Raw genomic sequence first — 17,690 nt, 5'->3', positions numbered from 1 at the left:
CCTGCAGCAGCTGGGGTCACGTGGATGTAGTTCTCCTGGACAAAGAGCGGGGCGAGAGAGTAATCGTGGAAGAAGAGGTCCGATTTGTCTATAAGGGACATGTGAGAGGTCTCTTCTCCGGTAGCAAAAACCTTCCTGACAACATCGAAAGGGCCCTGCAAAAATAAACAGGCTCTGAATTCTACCATCAAGCAAAGCTTCTGTACCAATTGCAGAGATTAGCCCTGGAATAATCTGGGCAAGCATCCACTACAAGAGCTTTTCTTACTCTTTATTAAATTGATTCAAAGATCACAGGGTGGTTCACAACATAAAAATATAAAATGAGAACACAAAAGACATTATAAAACAAAAACAAACCAATAATGCCGCCCCCCGCCCCCGACGCATTTAAAAGGTCATAGAATGTTTAATCACCCAAAGGACTGTAGAGAAAGGTTTCTGCCCGGGGCCTAAAGATATGTAATGACGGCAACAGGTGAGCCTCCCTGGGGAAAGCATTCCACAAATGGGGGGCCACCACAGAAAAGGCCCATTCTCCTATTGCCACCCTCTGGACCTCATGGAGGAGGCACACAAAGAAGGGCCTCAGATGATTATCAAGGGATTCAGGTTGGTTCATATTTTACATTGAACCTCAAGGACTCCAATAAGTAAGACACTCTGCAGCACAATCGTTGCCACGTTTACCCAGAATTAAGTCCTACTGAATTCACTGGGCCCTACTTCCAGGTATGTGGGATCAGGACTGCAGCCTTAGTCTGATTTGGCTCAGTGTTTACATGTTCAAAGCTAACAATATCTGGGGTATCATGAGCTTCAGTGCCTGTTCCCAATACTATTACTGTACTTTTCTTTTTTAAGGCCAAAATTAGACGTACAACTTCTGGCAAAAATCTAATTATGCAGGTCCTGTTGCAAAGCAAGCTGGCACAGACATGGCATTCCCCAAGCCAAACTTCATCCTACCATTTTGATGTCCTTTTTTGCTTTGTTAGCATCCTCTTTGACACCATCGTAGGTCAGAGATTTGCTCCCTGCACACCACATGCTGAGATTATGTAAAACCTGAGAACAAAACAGGAAGGTTAGTGCTTCATTTTGGTTTCTGAAACTCCATCCGCCATGGATAGAGAGCAGACTAAATAAATGACTACGGATTAAAGGCTGGCACTGATCAATAACTCACTTGTCTGATATCCTGATTGGCTGCCAAGATGACTTCATTCATTGCTGGTGGTGGAATCTTTAACCCCTCTTTAAAGGCAATGGACATCATGGCACCCTGCGAGAAGGAAAGTAGAGAAATTCATGAAGAATAGATTTATAAGTGGTTGTTATCCATGACAACTACCGGTAATTGGAATCACTTCTCTCTGATGGTACTATCTAAGGTAATGACCCCCCCCCCAAAGTTGGGGAAAATAAAGCAACACTGTTACACCCTGCTTTTAAGCTTCCTGGAAACATCTGTTGGATCTCTTGCAGAAAGGCTTTGGACTGACCCAGAAAGGCAATTCTTACTGTCCTACTTTAAGAGAGTCCCAGCATATTATTTGTCAACCGCCTACCTTAATCTGCTCCACGCGTGGTCTGTGAAAGCGAAGATCAAAGCAGTAGTGGACAAGGGAACGCATCTTTGGGTGATTCCGATCATTACACATACAAATTATAGGAACCTTTGTATGTTTAATCAGGTCAATCAGTTCCTGCAATTAGAGAATGCAACCCCACTATGAAGCCATTTGTGTGGCTCTGCTGGTACCAACCACAGTGCTATGCAAATTAGTGCAACTTGATGCAAGTTTGCCATGCATCTCATCTAGCTTTCAGACATTTAGGATTGACCCAGCTGCTTAACAGCTCAAGCTGCTGTTAGTGAATTAGTCTCAAGGAAAGCAAAAGCTTTCTAGTAGACCAACTTGATAAACCAAAGCAAGGTTGAGCTTTTTCCTTACATTTTTGTGAAAGAAGCGGTCGGCACAAAATGGAATGATAAAATATTTCTGAGACCAAAAAGACATGATACTCATTTCCAACCAGTTGTCCTTTAAACTAAGATCTGTTCCTTGTGCTGTCTGAACTTCCACCCCTCATTCCCCCCCAAAAAAACTCACAATAATCACTTTTACACTTTTCATGGACGTTATTCTACCTGGATGCCTCCCCTGTCTTCGTTGCCAGCCATTCCATCCACCTCATCCATAATTAGGACATGCTTTGTGCTGACTGAAGATGATGTGCCTGAGGATGATGGAGGAAGAGTAAGAAAAGGCAAAGTGATCTTCTCCCCACGCAGTACGGCCGCATTCATAGTAAGCCACAAAGTACAACTTACTGTGCACAAGCAAACCACACCCACTTCACTCCTTCCAATTCGTGCAGGGAAGAAATAAACCACCACCTCATTACATTTGAACCAGGGATTATGGTTTGTTTCATCCCAAAGAAACTCAGTTAGTAAACCAAGACTGAAGCTTGGTTACAGATCATGGTTAGTTGGATGCAAAGCAAGCCATGATCTGTGGTATTGCTAAGACAGGGATTGTGTTTTATTACATTCTAGGGCAACAAACTGTCCAGAAAGGCCCAGTTTCATGTCATGGTAAACTGTCTGATGTGAACCTGCCCATCTCCTGAAAACGCTGCTGCTTACAAAAAATCAATCCAAGATAGAATACCATTTTTTGAGCAAGAGGGAATTATTAGGGCCTAACTGTGAAATTGGTGACAGCGAGTCCACATTAATTGTTCTAGCCAGTAAGAAGGAATGCCCAGAAAGGGTAATGAAGATACCTGAACAGAATTCTTTGATGCTGGTGTTATTTAGAGATTCGGCAACCACCTCCTTCAGGCTGTTCTTACTACGAGTGTCGCTGGCATTTAATTCCACATAGCTCAAGCCCAGTTCCTAAGCCAAACACACAAATGAAACAGCAGTGTCAATAAGACAAACAAAAAATGTTTATACTGTATAGATTAGTCCAGCAGCCAACAAGAAGTCTTATTCTAGGGATACGGTCAATAAGATCAATAACCACAACCCCCAATCTTCTATGCACACCACTTGATTCCAGTTAAAAGTTGGGGAGTCAGAAGGTATTCCTCAAGAGATCAGCTGTGGCCCTGGATCTTCTCTAAACTAGCCATTGTTTTTGTGATTAGCCACCAATATAAAAATGACCCCAGAGAGAAAATGACGACCTGAAAAAACTAAGCATGCAACTCTGCTTTTAAAACAGTAAGTCATAGTGGATTAGGTCAACTAAACAGATGGACCTGACCCACAGAACAGGATACCACAGAACATTATAATTCAACTTTTTTAAAAAAAAAATGCAGTTGCAGTTACAGTTGCAACCTTGTTTTTTTAAAAAACAGACTTCAGAGTCCTATATAGAAATGAATTACCATATTGGCCTGAATATAAGCCACCCTTTTTTCCCCCAAATTCTGACTGTGAAAAGTTAAAGTGCGGCTTAAATTCACAACCTTACAAAAATGGGCTTTTACGATATCGCTGCTGAAACAGACATACTGTAAAACAGAACGGATGTGAGTGCCTGCAGAATTTTAAGGGAGCGGCTTATATACAGGTATTGTCTTTTTTTCTTTCTTCCCTTTGAATTTTAAAGCTGCGGCTTATATTCAGGTGCGGCTTATATTCGGGCCAATACGGCAAATCAAAAGCAAACAATTGTCCTAGCCCCTCTAATTCTTAGGGAAGCCAGAGGGAGAGTGACAAGTGACAGTACAGCCAAAGCCAGTCCACCTGCATACAGTAGAACCTCGGTTTTTGAACATAGTCCATTCCAGGAGTCCATTTGACTTCTGAAACGTTCAAAAACCGAAAATCAAAGGGCTGTCGGCAAAGTGAATGGTGAAAATGAAAGCATTCACTTCAGGGTGCAGCTGAGACAATCGGCAGCCGAGACAATCGAAAAATGGTGTTTGACCGTATTTGACTGTAGTCGCCTCCAGTAAGTGGGGGAACTTTCAGAACTCTCTAATGGCCGAGGTGGATGCTGTTACAGTGATACCTCGGGTTAAGTACTTAATTCGTTCCGGAGGTCCATTCTTAACCTGAAACTGTTCTTAACCTGAAGCACCACTTTAGCCAATGGGGCCTCCCGCTGCTGCCACGCCACCGGAGCACGATTTCTTTTCTCATCCTGAAGCAAAATTCGTAACCTGAGGTACTATTTCTGGGTTAGCGGAGTCTGTAACCTGAAGCCTATGTAACCCGAGGTACCACTGTATATGGTGTGCACTGACATGCAGGCCAGCTTTGATTTACTGATAGACTTAAGCAGGAAAGCAGCTGTCAAGGTCCACTGCAATACCAGAAAATGCATTTCTGTTGTTGTTCAGTCACTTCCTCCATCAAACAGCCCCCAAAGAAGTTCATCCCAATGCTCTCGTTTCCTTCGCATGCAGTCCCCATTTTGGGGGGGAAATGCAACTCACTTGGCAAACTAGGGAAGCAGTGGTCGTTTTGCCAACCCCCGGGGGGCCAGACAGCAAAGCTGCTTTGGAACTAGCACCGTCGTCTTTGATTCCAAATTTACTTGGTTTTGCTGCAGGGAAAAGAGAGGGAAGCTTTAGCCAACCATGTCATATAACAGCCAAGAGGAAAACAAGCAACAGTTTAATGAGATTGTTCAATGAAACAGAAACAAAGCAGTTTCAAAACAAAAAACCCAGATACAAATCCAACGAAGGGAGTGCCATGTTGGACATCTCTGCCCATCCCAAAATTATTTTTAAAAATCCAAATGTAGAAAACCAGGCTACATGTGCTAGTGTTTTCAGTACGTCTTTTCGTTTTACATGAGATAGTATCTAAATGCCACCTTCAGAACCTTCAGTAGTAAAACAGGATGCAAGTATTTAAAATGAATAAACTCACCACATGCAAGCCTCCATTTTCAATCTAAAGTTGTACAGTCCCAACAGGGGCACACAATTACTCTGAATATGTAGATTAGTTCTTAATGCCAGAAAAAATGAACTTTTTAAAATAAAAAAAAACACTGCAGAATTCAAGCAAATTTACTCTGAAATGTCTGTGGGTTTTGTATCAGTTTGAAATGGCAAGGTATTAAAGGTTTTTTTTTCAAAAGCAAAACTGAGCCTGTAAACCTATAAATACCTAATAAGACTTAAACTTCATGTTAGATTTAAGTTGCTTCAACTGTAAAGAATACCCTCAGCCAGACTTGCTTCAAGGGCAACGCTGAAACATGGTTTGTGTTCCTTAAACCAAATTAAATACATTGGATGTGTTAAGCTGGGAAGCTAATTAGAAAACTCTGTTTATAAATAGCTTTACTGGACTGAAACCATTAATACTGGTTCACTGAATGCAGTATTGTATCTATAAACAGTGGTTGAGGCAGTAAGAGAGCTGTGTGGGGTAGCAGCTATGGACTCCTTGGGAGGGGAAGGGAACCCACGACAAAAGCAAAATTCTGACTCAGTTGTACACTAACATTGCAATGACCAGATCCAGAACATTAACAGATTAAAATAAAACCAGGTTTCAATGCTATCTGTCAACCAGGCTACGGTTTGGCATTAAGATGTACTGTGTAAATGTAATATACATCATCAAGACCCTGGAAAAAGGGTTCAAGTTCCAGAAGAATCATTTATTGCACAATTACCGTGTTTGTCCTGCGAAATATTCCTGTGCCAGTTTCGAAGCCAACGTAAGAGTTTATTGGCACAGCTTTGGTCACCTTGTTGCCCAATGATTGTTTTAAGGGATGTGGGCTTGTATTTGTCCACCCATAATAACACCTCAGCTCCTTTTTGAATTGGGCTCCCAGCATCCTTTGGATCCTTTTTCTCTGGTGCTTTCTGATCAAAGTCCAGACCTCTCCTTGCTTCCATTGTTTGCTTCTTGGGAGATCTGACGGTATTGTCCTTTTCAGGAGTGACTTTTTTCTTTTTGGGTTCACTCGCTCTAGTTGGAGGGCTAATTTTTCTTCTTTCCGCTTCAGTTTTCGGTGGGGTTTTCACACACTTGGATTTGGCCTTCTTTGCCTTGAAAAGGAAAGACATGCCAGAATTAGCAGGCCTGAGCTCGGAGACAAAAGCTTTCAAATGGTGCTTCTAGAAATTCAGGGATTCTCAAAAAGATCAGCAACGGGAGCTCACTGGCTTCGATCAGATACAACACTAAACGATCAGATACAACACTAGTTTAAGTATACTAAATCATACCTGAGCGAGCCCTGGGCTTGCTCCAGTCCAGTCATTAGAAGGAGAAAGCTTTTTCTTCTGCTTTCTGTTTTTCTGTTAGGTCTGAACCCTAACTGTGGTTAAAACCAAATTACAGTTTATTATGTCCCTTTAAGGCTACCAGGGACACACTGCAAAAAAAAAGTTGGCTGCCTCCACAGCAGTCGTCCTTTTCTCCATACCGTTACCAGGAAGGGGTGGCATATCATAATGTACAATGGCTTCCGGGGACTTTTAAATTAGAAGTTTTAAACAAGTGTGGCAAAGTGTGAGGCTGTTTCAGGATTTTTCCTAAACTCCACACAGATTTGCGATGGCACAGACTTACCAGTCTGCTCATGTGCAAGGGACACACATCAAATTAAGATTGTTTTCTCCAACCTTAATTACAATAGAATACCTATTCTGTCAGATGGATAACCTTTTTTAAAAAAATCACTATACATGGCAATAACATTAAGTCTCAGTGTCAGCACACAAACTAGGAGGTTATTCATCCACTTTTAGTTGGGTTTTTTTTTGTCTCTGCTGTGTAAGGAAAGAGGAGAAAAGCCAAAGATTTCTGTAATTTTTCTCCCCAGCTTGGAAGAATACTTTTTCTTGTGAATACGGCTTGTGAGGAAAGGATAGAGCACCCACTCGCCGTGGAAAAATGCTGCAATCTAATTCATAGCCCCCACCCCACGAGTCCACAGTCCTTCTAAAGGCTGTGCAACAACACAATGCCAAGAAATGTGATATTGAATCTCCTGGCATCAAGCATTCTTTGGCCTTGAGGTTATTCAAAAGAACAACTACTTCTGCAATTAAAAAGAGAAATAAGAGAATGTTGTCAATTAAACTATTTTGTACAAACCTCAGCTTCAGCTGCCACTTCATACTTTGACTTCTTGCCTGGCATGCTCCGAATCAGGTCAAATAAACCATCTTCATCAATTATTTTTGTCCCTAAAGCTAAGGCCTATAAGAGAAGCCAAAGTCTGCAGTTATTCACATTTATAGCGCTCAGTGTCAGAAAGTAGCACAATCGCACCCAGCTAACGTGTTCAAATGCACCAGATGTAGAACCTGGTTAAGCAAATAAAATATACCTGAAATCAGAGGTCTCCACTAATTATTTCCCCACCTCAACAAGCAACCTTCAGCTCCAGAAGAAGAGAATCTGCCTATCACAAAGATCTGGCCTCATATTGCTGAGGCTAAAAGCCTTTGAGTCTTAAGAGTTGTACTGTTGATAGTGCTAACAAAATGGAACTCAGAAAAAGGCCATTTCACTGAATGCAGGATACATTTAAAGTTGTAACCCTAAGCACATTTATTTGGAAGTGCCCTTGAATTTAGTGTAAACACACTGAGGAGTGCACTTTTATTGAGCAGCTGCAAGGTGACAATTGTACTTGACTAAAGTAGCGCAGGAGTGAGGACGAATGCTGATTTCCAATAATGTACAATACGATGTACTGGATAAATATCTCTATAGATAGATAGGACAGATAGATAGATAGATAATTTATTACGGTCGGAGACCAGCTTATAAAACACACTTGGGAATACAATCCCAGAAAGAAAACAAACAGTTAAAACAATGTACAACAATAAATTTAAAATTTATAAATGTGATAAGCATATAGACACTTAAAACTTTAAGATAAGCTACCGCATAGATATGACCCAGAGTTACCCATGGACAGAATCTGGCGACCATCTGGGTCGTCTTATGATCTTTGCCTAATAGGAAAAGGTCGAATTTTTGCTTTTCCAGGTGGTCGGTGAGCCTCACCAGCAGAGGATCAATGGTCTTACTACATGCCTCTTCATAAAAGGGACATCTAAAGAACAAGTGCTCTGGGCTTCCTATATCCCCCAATGAACAGGCGCAGAGTCTCTGAGCATATGGGACTTTTTTAAAGGCTCCTTCCAGGACCAGCGAGGGCAGAGCCGAGGTTCTGGCAAGTGTAAAGGCCCTTCTAGCATTTTTGGATACGAGAAAGAAGAGATATGCTACCGGTGCGGCTATATCTCTCTCGATTTCTCCAATTTTATAGTCGGGGCACCTTGAGCAGTCCTGTTGCCTCTCGGGGTCTATGATTCTTTGCCTGACCGTAGCTTTTGCCTGGCCCAACCCTAGGCTTAGAAGGGCTTGAGGGGCAAAACCCAGTTTCTGAAGGGTGTTCAGGACAGCTGTCTGCCAGCCTGACTGGAACTGGTCGCAGAGGATCAGTGGGGATATTCCTCGGGGGAGCACATTCAATGTCAGCCATTTGTAAACTGATGTTAGGCAGAATATCTCTTATCTGCAAGCGCCAATCCCCCATCCCGGGATGAAACCATTTCAAACCCAAATGGATCTTCCTCAAATGAACTTCAGTGTGTTCCAGAGGGCCTCCTGCATCCTCTTCAAAAGGAGCCACACAAAACGAGTACAGTGGTACCTTGGTTCCCAAACAGCTTAGTTATTGAGCAAATTGGCTCCTGAACGCCGCAAACCCGGAAGTGTTCTGGTTTTCAAACGTTTTTCAGAAGCCAAACATCCGATGCGGCTTCCAATTGAGTGCAGGAAGTTCCTGCAGCCAATCGGAAGCCGCACCTTCATTTTTCAATGGTTTCGGGAGTTGGACAGACTCCCAGAATGGATTAAATTCAAGAACCAAGGTACCACTGTGCCCTGCAGAGAGTTGTCTGGAAAGAAAATTAGCGCGCACACACAAAAAAAACTATTTCAAATAGGCTGGGGTTGTGGTAAGACTTAATTTTGAAGTGAAGCCATTCTGTTCTCAAGACCGGGACATTGCTTGATAGGAGAAGAGGATACACAGGTCAGGGAGGCAGGAGATCGCTTGTTATGACAAAGCAAGGACTCCATGACCACACGGTAACAACTTACCTTGTCAGTCTTGGCTGCACCACAGTCACGACCCTTCACAAGATAGTCTGTCTTCTTGCTGATATTCCCAGTTACTTTCCCTCCATAGCGCTCAATCAGAGATTTGGCCTCATCGCGTTCAATGGATTCCAAGATGCCTGTGATCACAAACGTCAGGCCTTCAAAGCAATTTTCACCACCCTAAGGAGAAAAAACGGTGCCAACGAGCAGCATTAAGTTTAATGCAGTTGAAGTGAAAGCTACAGCAGCCGTGTTCCAAAGAGAGGAAAAGTAAAAAAGCGCTGCTTGAAAAATGATTTTGTTCTTCATCATGCTGAAATTAAAACTGATCTTTGGCACAGTATAAACATACTGCTGGCTTGCAGAACAGTCTGCAAACCTGAAGACAGCTTTGTCAACAAATATGCACGATTTCAGCTGTCTGGCCTTAAATGCACATCGATTGTACAGTATCTGGTTAGAATACAGCAGGTGTCCAACAGTAGGCCTGGGAGAAACAGATGAGAAAGTCTGGAAGGAGTTGCTAGGCCCAATAATACTAGAAATACCAATCACTCGTAATATGTTTCTGCAAGAAGATGTTTGCACTTACTTGTGGGATCTCCTTAGAGCCAAGCGCTCTTGGGCCTTCACGATTAAGATAGCTTCTATAAGCTTGATAGTTGGCTCGCTTCTTTTCAGAGTCCTCAGGACTTACAGACTTTGAAAAGAAAAATCACATAGCCATCAGGTTCCGCTCAGTTCAAATAATGTAAAGAGATGAGCAAACATTAATAGAGATAAACCCAAATACAAAATATTTGTACACCAATCATTTAGGGTAAGTTTGAACACACTTCTGGGATGTTAATCTTTACTCAAATTAAGGCCTATTTTTTTAAAAAAACAGTTGTTTCTTCAAGGACTGATGCTACTCTTTCACGCTCCCTGAAGAGAAAAAAATACAAGCAGCTGGACACACAAACTCTTGTGTGTTGAGCAGCTGATCAAGATCTTTCCCCATTCTGAGCAATGTCTTCGGTGCACATAATTGTGCAAAAAAAAGCTATAAACAGGTGGCTAAAATGGACTCTCATCTCTGCAACTTGTCCAAAGCCAGTTCACAACACAGATGAAATTAATGTTGGAACTGAAATCTCCCCTGCACCCCAATACAGTCCTGTATTATTCACGCTATAGTGTTGACAGCAGGGAGTGCGCTGGAAGAGCACACTGTAATAGGGATTGAGGATATCCAGCCTGTTCAGCTAAATTCTAAATCTTGTCTGGCAAAAAGCATTCTCCTGGTATGCCCCACGGAGGACCTTAAGGTCCATAAATAGCAACACCCTAGAGGTCCCGGACCCTAAGGAAGTTATATTAGCCTCAACCAGAGCCAGGGCCTTTTCAACTCTGGCTCTGGCCTGGTGGAACGCTCTGCCTCATGAGACCAGGGCCCCGCAGGATCTGATTTCCTTCCGCAGGCCCTGTAAGACAGAGTTGTTCCAGCCTTTGGGCTGGAGTCAATTTGATTCCCTCCCCCTCTTTCTTTTTTCCTTTCTCCTCCTGTGATGAGGCTGCATTTTAGTGTTGTATTTTAATCTTGTTTTTAAATTGTATTCATTCAACTTGTTTTTATTATTGGTTGTTAGCCACCCTGAACCCGGCCTTGGCTGGGGAGGGCAGGGTATAAATAATAATAATAATTATTATTATTATTACCATGCCAAGGCATTGGATCAATCCATGTCAGGCCACACAAGACCTTTCAAGTTCCATCAACATGCATTCAAAATAATGATGAAATCTGCAGTTCCTAAATTGTGGTCTTCAAACTTACCTTAGATTTTGGGGGAGTAACTTTCTCCTTTCGAGGTGTCTCCTCTGGTGAAACCGACTTTACTTTTGGAGTCCTACTTCCATTTTTTATCGTTTCTCCTTTTGGAGTTCCATTTTCTACTTTAATACTTTCTGATTTTTGCTTCAGCACAGCCAACTTGGAACTTGGTTTTGAGGGCAACAGCTTATTCCCCAAATCCTTCCTCTCTTTACTAACAGAAGACTCAGGGTGCTGACTCCATGTTTTTGTACTTTCTGAGCAAACCTGGTCCTTTGCAGAATTAGGCCTTGTGTCCACAGTTGAACTGGCAGGTTTTACTGGAGAGAGAAGAACATGTTGCAGATTAAAAATTAGTGCTACCACCTCAGCCTTGAAAGTTAAATTACTATTTTGCTGGACAAAAAATACCTTTAGGAGCCTGTTTATGTTTTTCTGCTTCAACTGGACTAGTTTTGATTGTTGAAGTTATCTGTTTCTCTTCTGGATCTTTTCGAGGCTAAAGAGACATGTGCTCATGAATAACTATTATGATGAAGCTATTACAAATAGGAAATAGGAATCTATTTTTGTAAATAAACAATCAGTCTGAATCATTTTAAGATGATGTCCAATTCTTTTACTGTGTTTTAAATAAGCTGAATACAAACTGCAAAGTATTTTAAACAGTCTATGTTTAAAACTCGGCAAAACAAATAGGATATTAACAGATTTACACTTAAGATGTTTAGGGAAGTTTTTAATGTTTAATGTTTTATCGTGTTTTTAATAGTCTGTTGGGAGATGCCAGAGTGGCTGGGGAAACCCAGTCAGGTGGGTGGCAAACAAATAATAAAATTGTTGTTGTTGTATATGGGGTGGAATTCAGGCTTATTGGCAGAAAGTGACAAGAGATTATCACAAATTCATAGTCACTATTGAGTGCACCCATCCCAATCAAAACAAGACTGTGCTCATGCAACACAAGGTAATCAGATGAACTTCTGTACTGCCACATTCATCTCTATTGCATGAATCATTTGACCAGAGGTTTGTGTGATGAGCATAGGACAGGAGTTGGCAACCAAGCCACCAAGCCAAACCTCTGCAATAGTCCTCAACTTGGGTCTATCGGGAAGAAGAGTTTGGAAGAGGTACACAAAAAGAAGCAGGCTCTTTCTCAAAATAAAGAAACACGCCAGAGATAACAAAGCCTTCCACTGTCATACCCACATCATATACAAGGTGACTATGATCCGCTGTCAGATTTCCACTTGCACCCACCCTTCGTGAAGTAGTTGCACAGAGCAACCAGTTTGTAAGATGTTACCTTTTTCTTCTTTGGTGTTTCATCCAGCATGGCCAGAGTTCTGGCAAATTCTTCATCTTCATGCAGCTGCCTCTCCAACTGAAATAAGAGATTAATGCATCACAATAAGTAAACGGACACTGCTAAAAATCAGAGGATTACTATGCTACCTAAACTAGGGATGTTACTGAACTTTGTAATTCATTGCCTTGGAATATAAATCTTCCTTGCCATTGACGAATCTTCCTCAACTCAATTTGATTGCAACCCAAGGCAGAGAAGAACTATTTTCCTCTTGCCACCAACAATGGTCCCAGATTGCCGTATTGCTGCTATGGTAGTAAGCCAAGCACCAGCAATGCTGGGAAATGTAAATCAAAGTGGTCTTCACCAAGTGATGGGGAAACTACATTTGCGACACCTGGCTTGTTGCGTAAGTAGCACGAAATAGGAAGGTATACCTGCAGATCAGTGATGGGATGGAGTCTGAAGGGGTGCTTGGGGAAGGAATTGGACTATGTCACTATGTCCTATGGTCTGATTTAACTCATTGGCTCAGAAGAAGACAACCTCCCCCCCCCCCTTTTTGAGGAGGCAAGATCATTATCCCAGCATTTTTTGAGCCAATCTAAGGAAAACCAAAGAGGGGAGGAAGTACTGCTCATGGATAAATTTAAATCAAGCGTTAGCTAACCACCACCACACCACAAATAATTTCATCTAATCCTTCTTGCAAGTAGCAATATTAAGTCAGTTAGCTGGCATTTATAAATAAGACACATCAGGTCCTCCAGCTCCTCAACTGCAACCCCACCCATTTTTGGTACAACCTGCCTGAAATTGTCAGAGGAAAGTTCGCCAAGGCCGTGCTCACTTTCACCCTAAATGTGTCACACTGTGACTTTACTGCGCAGGCTATGAGAGGAGGGTATAAGCCGGAGTGCAGACTCCTTTTCAGTATGAGGAACATGCTTCCTCATGGCAACCTTCTAGGGCATGAATACCAGTGGTGGGCATGGCTAGAGGCTAAAAGCTGGTGTAGCAACAGATGGGGCTCTTGCCTTTGCACAACAGGATACAGTCAAGCCATGCAAAATTCAGAGATTTCTAGGCAAGTATCTATCCATCCATGCAAGTAAGAAGCACCATTACAATTAAGGACACATTCAAGCCAAGCAGAAGCACAGAAGGGAGGGATTAAGCAGGAAGGGATTAAGCAGGACCAGTGAGGGGTATGCCCTGGAGAGAGTCTCAAGGGCCAGGCAGAGAGGGCTGAGGGCCACATTTTGTCCCTTGGTCTGAAGTCCCCCACCCCTCATATAACACAACACTTCCTCAACCCATTTCAAAAAGCTATTTTCTGAAATGGCTTTCTTTCCTAGAACAAATACGCACTCAAGTTTCAGTCAAACACAATAAGGAAAAAACAAGTGAATTTCTCCTTCATTCCGCCCTTAATGCAATAAATACAGCATTTGCTGCATCCTGCTATTATCAAATATCGTTTCTTAAGAGGAAAGCTAATTTGTTCTTGCCAAGAGATTTATTGATAAGAGCTGTTCTGCACACATTACACAAATCCAATCTTTTGGCAACAATGAGATCAAAACTTGCCTCAACGCATGATTCAGACAGATAACTTTATAAGCAGAAGAGTGCCACAGGGTTTACTTTTATGCAATTGTGAGCCACAGAAGGGTATTTGGACCAATGAATAGCATTAATCTTTCTTGTTTTCCGTATGAAGCTGAATGCAGACAGGCCCAGCAGCAAAAGCGGAAGTCAGGCAAAGAAGTGAAAAGCTCCCATCTATAGTGCCTTGGAACATTATTATTTTCTTTAAAAAAAATCTTGAACTTCACTAAAACTAAACCACCGTTCCAAATTATCAATTTCTTTTACATGCTATTTAAACATAGCATACATAGTTGAATATTTAAAATGCATAGCGAATGTTCATTTTCAGTGAACAGGATGGCTTTTTGTCTTCAGCGAAATCCTGATAATCTACAGCTTCTATATTTCACCATGAAATGCTCAAGTTTCAGCACCAGCAAATAATCCTTTCCTTTTTCTAAGACTGTACTCTGACTGGTAGCAGCTATTGGTGTGGCTGTGCCAGCAGACAGGAAAAGTCCCCTTTCCTCTTATAGTTTGTGGGGAGCTACAGGATGAAACGCCGGAAAAAACCTTCTAACTGTGCCAATGCAGAAAGCCAAGTCAAAACAAGTATATATAAAATTTCCAGAGTTTCACATTTTAGATATTTTTCCAAATATTGTATTTTCAGTAGATTTCCACTTAGCATAGGATATTTTCCATCATGGTCCAGAGACTGCTTTTGGTCACCTACTCTTAACAGTTTCAGAACACCTCTGGAGGCCTTAAATCTCTGTGCAAGACCAGAGCACCCAGATCTCACTCAAGAGTGCAACTACACCACTCGTGGTTTTCAATAATAATAATAATAATAATAATAATAATAATAATAAATTTTATTTATACCCCGCCCTCCCCAGCCAAGACCAGGCTTAGGGCGGCTAACCACCAATAATAAAATTGGCAGGGCTGGCTAATCCATAGGTTGCAGCTGTCCCCCCAAGTCTACAACAGGGAAACACCAAGTAAAAGTAAAACTTCCTCTGAGCTTAGCAAATACTTTCCAAGTATGCTTATGAAGCTAACCAGTCAAGGCTACCCACGAGAGCCAACCACTTTTTAAAAAAACCTCCCCTTATCAAGGGAATAATTTCCTTTGAAGATAGCATGACTGTGCAAGGACTTTCTCTAGTCTGCGAGGCACAACCTTTGTCCTATACAGGTCTTTACAGTCTTAAGATGGTTACAGAATTAAATAAAGAGCACAGGAGTCTTTCTTCTTTTATCATATATTAACCCTAGAACTAAATACTGTGTCTTATTCATGTGGGTGGCAATATCTATGGGGGGACAAGGCAATTTCTTATTTGTTGTGACTACTCCATGTTGTGAACTACTACTAGGGTCTAGAAAGAAGAATCAAATTAAACTGAGAAAGGGGAAGAAGGAAGAGGAAAGAAGAGTCAACCTAGAAAAATGCTATAGAAAAAGGAAGGTTCAGCAGGAATGGCTGTACTGCAACAAAACAGGCAAGAGGAGCCTTTCTTATTTGTTATCAAGGAAAACTATGCTTAAAAAGCCAGCAAAGTGCACATGCTTATTTGTCTGTTGTTACCTCCGTATTCTCTTCAAGCTGTAGCTGCCTGGCGACAGCCTCATCATCTAGTGTGGGATCCCTGCTTTGTGACAGCTGCACCGCAAAGAGAGAAGAATCACAGGGGAGCTCACAGTGAACCCATTACTTAGACAAGCATCATGGAATAATGAATGAGAAGAAAAATCATAAAGCCTCAACCTAAATGCCTGTGCTTAAAACAAGAAGCAAGTGGAACAGGAATTGTACAGGGAGGAAATCTAATTCTAGGTGATAAAGACGTTTTCAAAGCAACATTTCAGAGAACCCAATGGCAAGAATATTGATCACATATTTTAGTGTGCCGACATATTGATTCTGGACATTTGTCACATTTTATTGCACAACAATGCCACGTTCCATAGGCAGACACCAAAAAGCTAGGCAAAGACAAGGAAGAGGGCTTTGCTTTCCTCTTCTTCCTGACTGGCACAGACTCAAAGCGCATGGTACTTCAACAATGGAAAGTCAGCACTCCCCACACAACAAATGGACTTATGTTTTGCATTCCTTGCCCCAATCTGAATTGGCCTTCTGTCAACAAGAGTGTAAAGAGGACAGATATGAAAGCATCTGGTCAGCTTGTCTTGAGATTTATGGTCAATGGTTTAAAGCATTCTTGTATCACTTTTAACAGTCATGACGGATCCTGGAAACTGTAGTTTGTTAAGGGTGCTGGGAGGCCAGAATCCTTAACAAACTACAGTTCACAGGTTTCTCCATGGTGGTTATAGTGCCATAAAAGCACTTTAAATGCATGATGTAGCTGTGACCATAGTTTCCTATTCCATTCATGCATCTTAAATGACATAACCCACCTTCCTCATCTCTTATTTGTATCATAATCTCTCTTCTTTTAAAACGGAAAATGAGCAGTCTCCCTCATTTTCCTTAATTGGATATTACGTGGCAAACTGCCATTTCCAAAATCCACTTAAGGTGCTCTTCTCACACCCTAATAAAAGGAAGTCTAGATGACACACCAATAGTTTCTTCATGAAGTTCATGAACTTTTCTGCTCATAAGCACACATCAGCTAGAAGAGTCACCCTCTTGCGTTACTCACCTCTTTTCGTTTGCTTGACACCAGTTTCTTCTCTGATCGCTGAATGCTACCAGTTCCAAAGTAATCGATTACAGAGGTTGGTGTCAGTTTTACTGGAGATAGGGGTTTATTTTTCAGTTTTGGTTTGGGATCAGTCTTTGATGCTCCAGATGTCCCAAAACGAATAGCCACAGATGTCCCATTTTCCTTGGGTTTGGGAGCGACCTTCTTATTAACAAAGTCCTCTTCTTCATCTGCATGCCAAAAAAAAGAAAAAAGAAAGAAAGATACTTAATTACTCCTCAGCACCAAAACACCAACATGAAAGTAATGCTTCCTTACTATGGAAATATAGTGGGACGCGGGTGGCGCTGTGGGTTAAAGCCTCAGCGCCTAGGGCTTGCCGATCGAAAGGTCGGCGGTTCGAATCCCTGCGGCGGGGTGCGCTCCCGTTGTTCGGTCCCAGCGCCTGCCAACCTAGCAGTTCAAAAGCACCCTCGGGTGCAAGTAGATAAATAGGGACCGCTTTCTAGTGGGAAGGTAAACGGCGTTTCCGTGTGCAGCTCTGGCTCGCCAGAGCAGCGATGTCACACTGGCCACGTGACCCGGAAGTGTCTTCGGACAGCGCTGGCCCCTGGCCTCTTGAGTGAGATGGGCGCACAACCCCAGAGTCTGGCAAGACTGGCCTGTACGGGCAGGGGTACCTTTACCTTTTACCTTACTATGGAAATATATATATTTAAAAAATGCAAAGGGCCCAAGGTCTCAACCTGGTACAGTGGTACCTCGGGTTAAGTACTTAATTCGTTCCGGAGGTCCGTTCTTAACCTGAAACTGTTCTTAACCTGAAGCACCGCTTTAGCTAATGGGGCCTCCTGCTGCAGCCGCGCTGCCGGAGCACGATTTCTGTTCTCATCCTGAAGCAAAGTTCTTAACCCGAGGTATTATTTCTGGGTTAGCGGAGTCTGTAACCTGAAGCGTATGTAACCCGAGGTACCACTGTATTAGGGCTTTCTCAACCACTTCCCTCTCACAGAAAGAAAAATATTTTCTTGGGTATGGCCTTGGAAGATAGACCCTATGCAAAAAAGATGGAGATTAACTCCATCTATTTGCACAGGTGCTGCTTTTAGAGGCTGCACCCTGAAAAATTGCTGCATGAAGTGCATAACTCCACTC

General features: G+C 42.2%; 1 protein-coding gene across 4 annotated transcripts in view; it reads right to left on the bottom strand.

Annotated features, from left to right (window-relative positions):
* The window catches only part of RFC1 (replication factor C subunit 1), a 62,120-nt gene that overhangs the window by 8,645 nt on the left and 35,785 nt on the right, over positions 1-17,690 (bottom strand). For 3 of the 4 annotated variants that reach the window (XM_081924388.1, XM_081924390.1, XM_081924389.1), the window contains exons 5-20: positions 16,533-16,765; positions 15,449-15,523; positions 12,256-12,333; positions 11,358-11,445; positions 10,950-11,266; positions 9,723-9,830; positions 9,131-9,310; positions 7,103-7,207; positions 5,667-6,048; positions 4,468-4,577; positions 2,797-2,911; positions 2,156-2,244; positions 1,572-1,709; positions 1,190-1,285; positions 970-1,068; positions 1-155 (exon numbers count right to left, since the gene is read on the bottom strand). In XM_081924388.1, coding sequence (XP_081780514.1) covers positions 1-155; positions 970-1,068; positions 1,190-1,285; positions 1,572-1,709; positions 2,156-2,244; positions 2,797-2,911; positions 4,468-4,577; positions 5,667-6,048; positions 7,103-7,207; positions 9,131-9,310; positions 9,723-9,830; positions 10,950-11,266; positions 11,358-11,445; positions 12,256-12,333; positions 15,449-15,523; positions 16,533-16,765 — 2,368 coding nt within the window. The remainder of the gene's footprint in view (positions 156-969; positions 1,069-1,189; positions 1,286-1,571; positions 1,710-2,155; positions 2,245-2,796; positions 2,912-4,467; positions 4,578-5,666; positions 6,049-7,102; positions 7,208-9,130; positions 9,311-9,722; positions 9,831-10,949; positions 11,267-11,357; positions 11,446-12,255; positions 12,334-15,448; positions 15,524-16,532; positions 16,766-17,690) is intronic. The other variant, XM_081924391.1, reaches the window with a different exon arrangement.

The sequence above is a fragment of the Podarcis melisellensis genome (genome assembly GCF_964234715.1).
Source record: "Podarcis melisellensis genome assembly, chromosome: 9".
NCBI classification, from domain to species: domain Eukaryota; kingdom Metazoa; phylum Chordata; class Lepidosauria; order Squamata; family Lacertidae; genus Podarcis; species Podarcis melisellensis.
The sequence above is the reverse complement of the archived record's forward strand: the minus strand, read 5'-3'. Positions and strand labels throughout refer to the sequence as shown.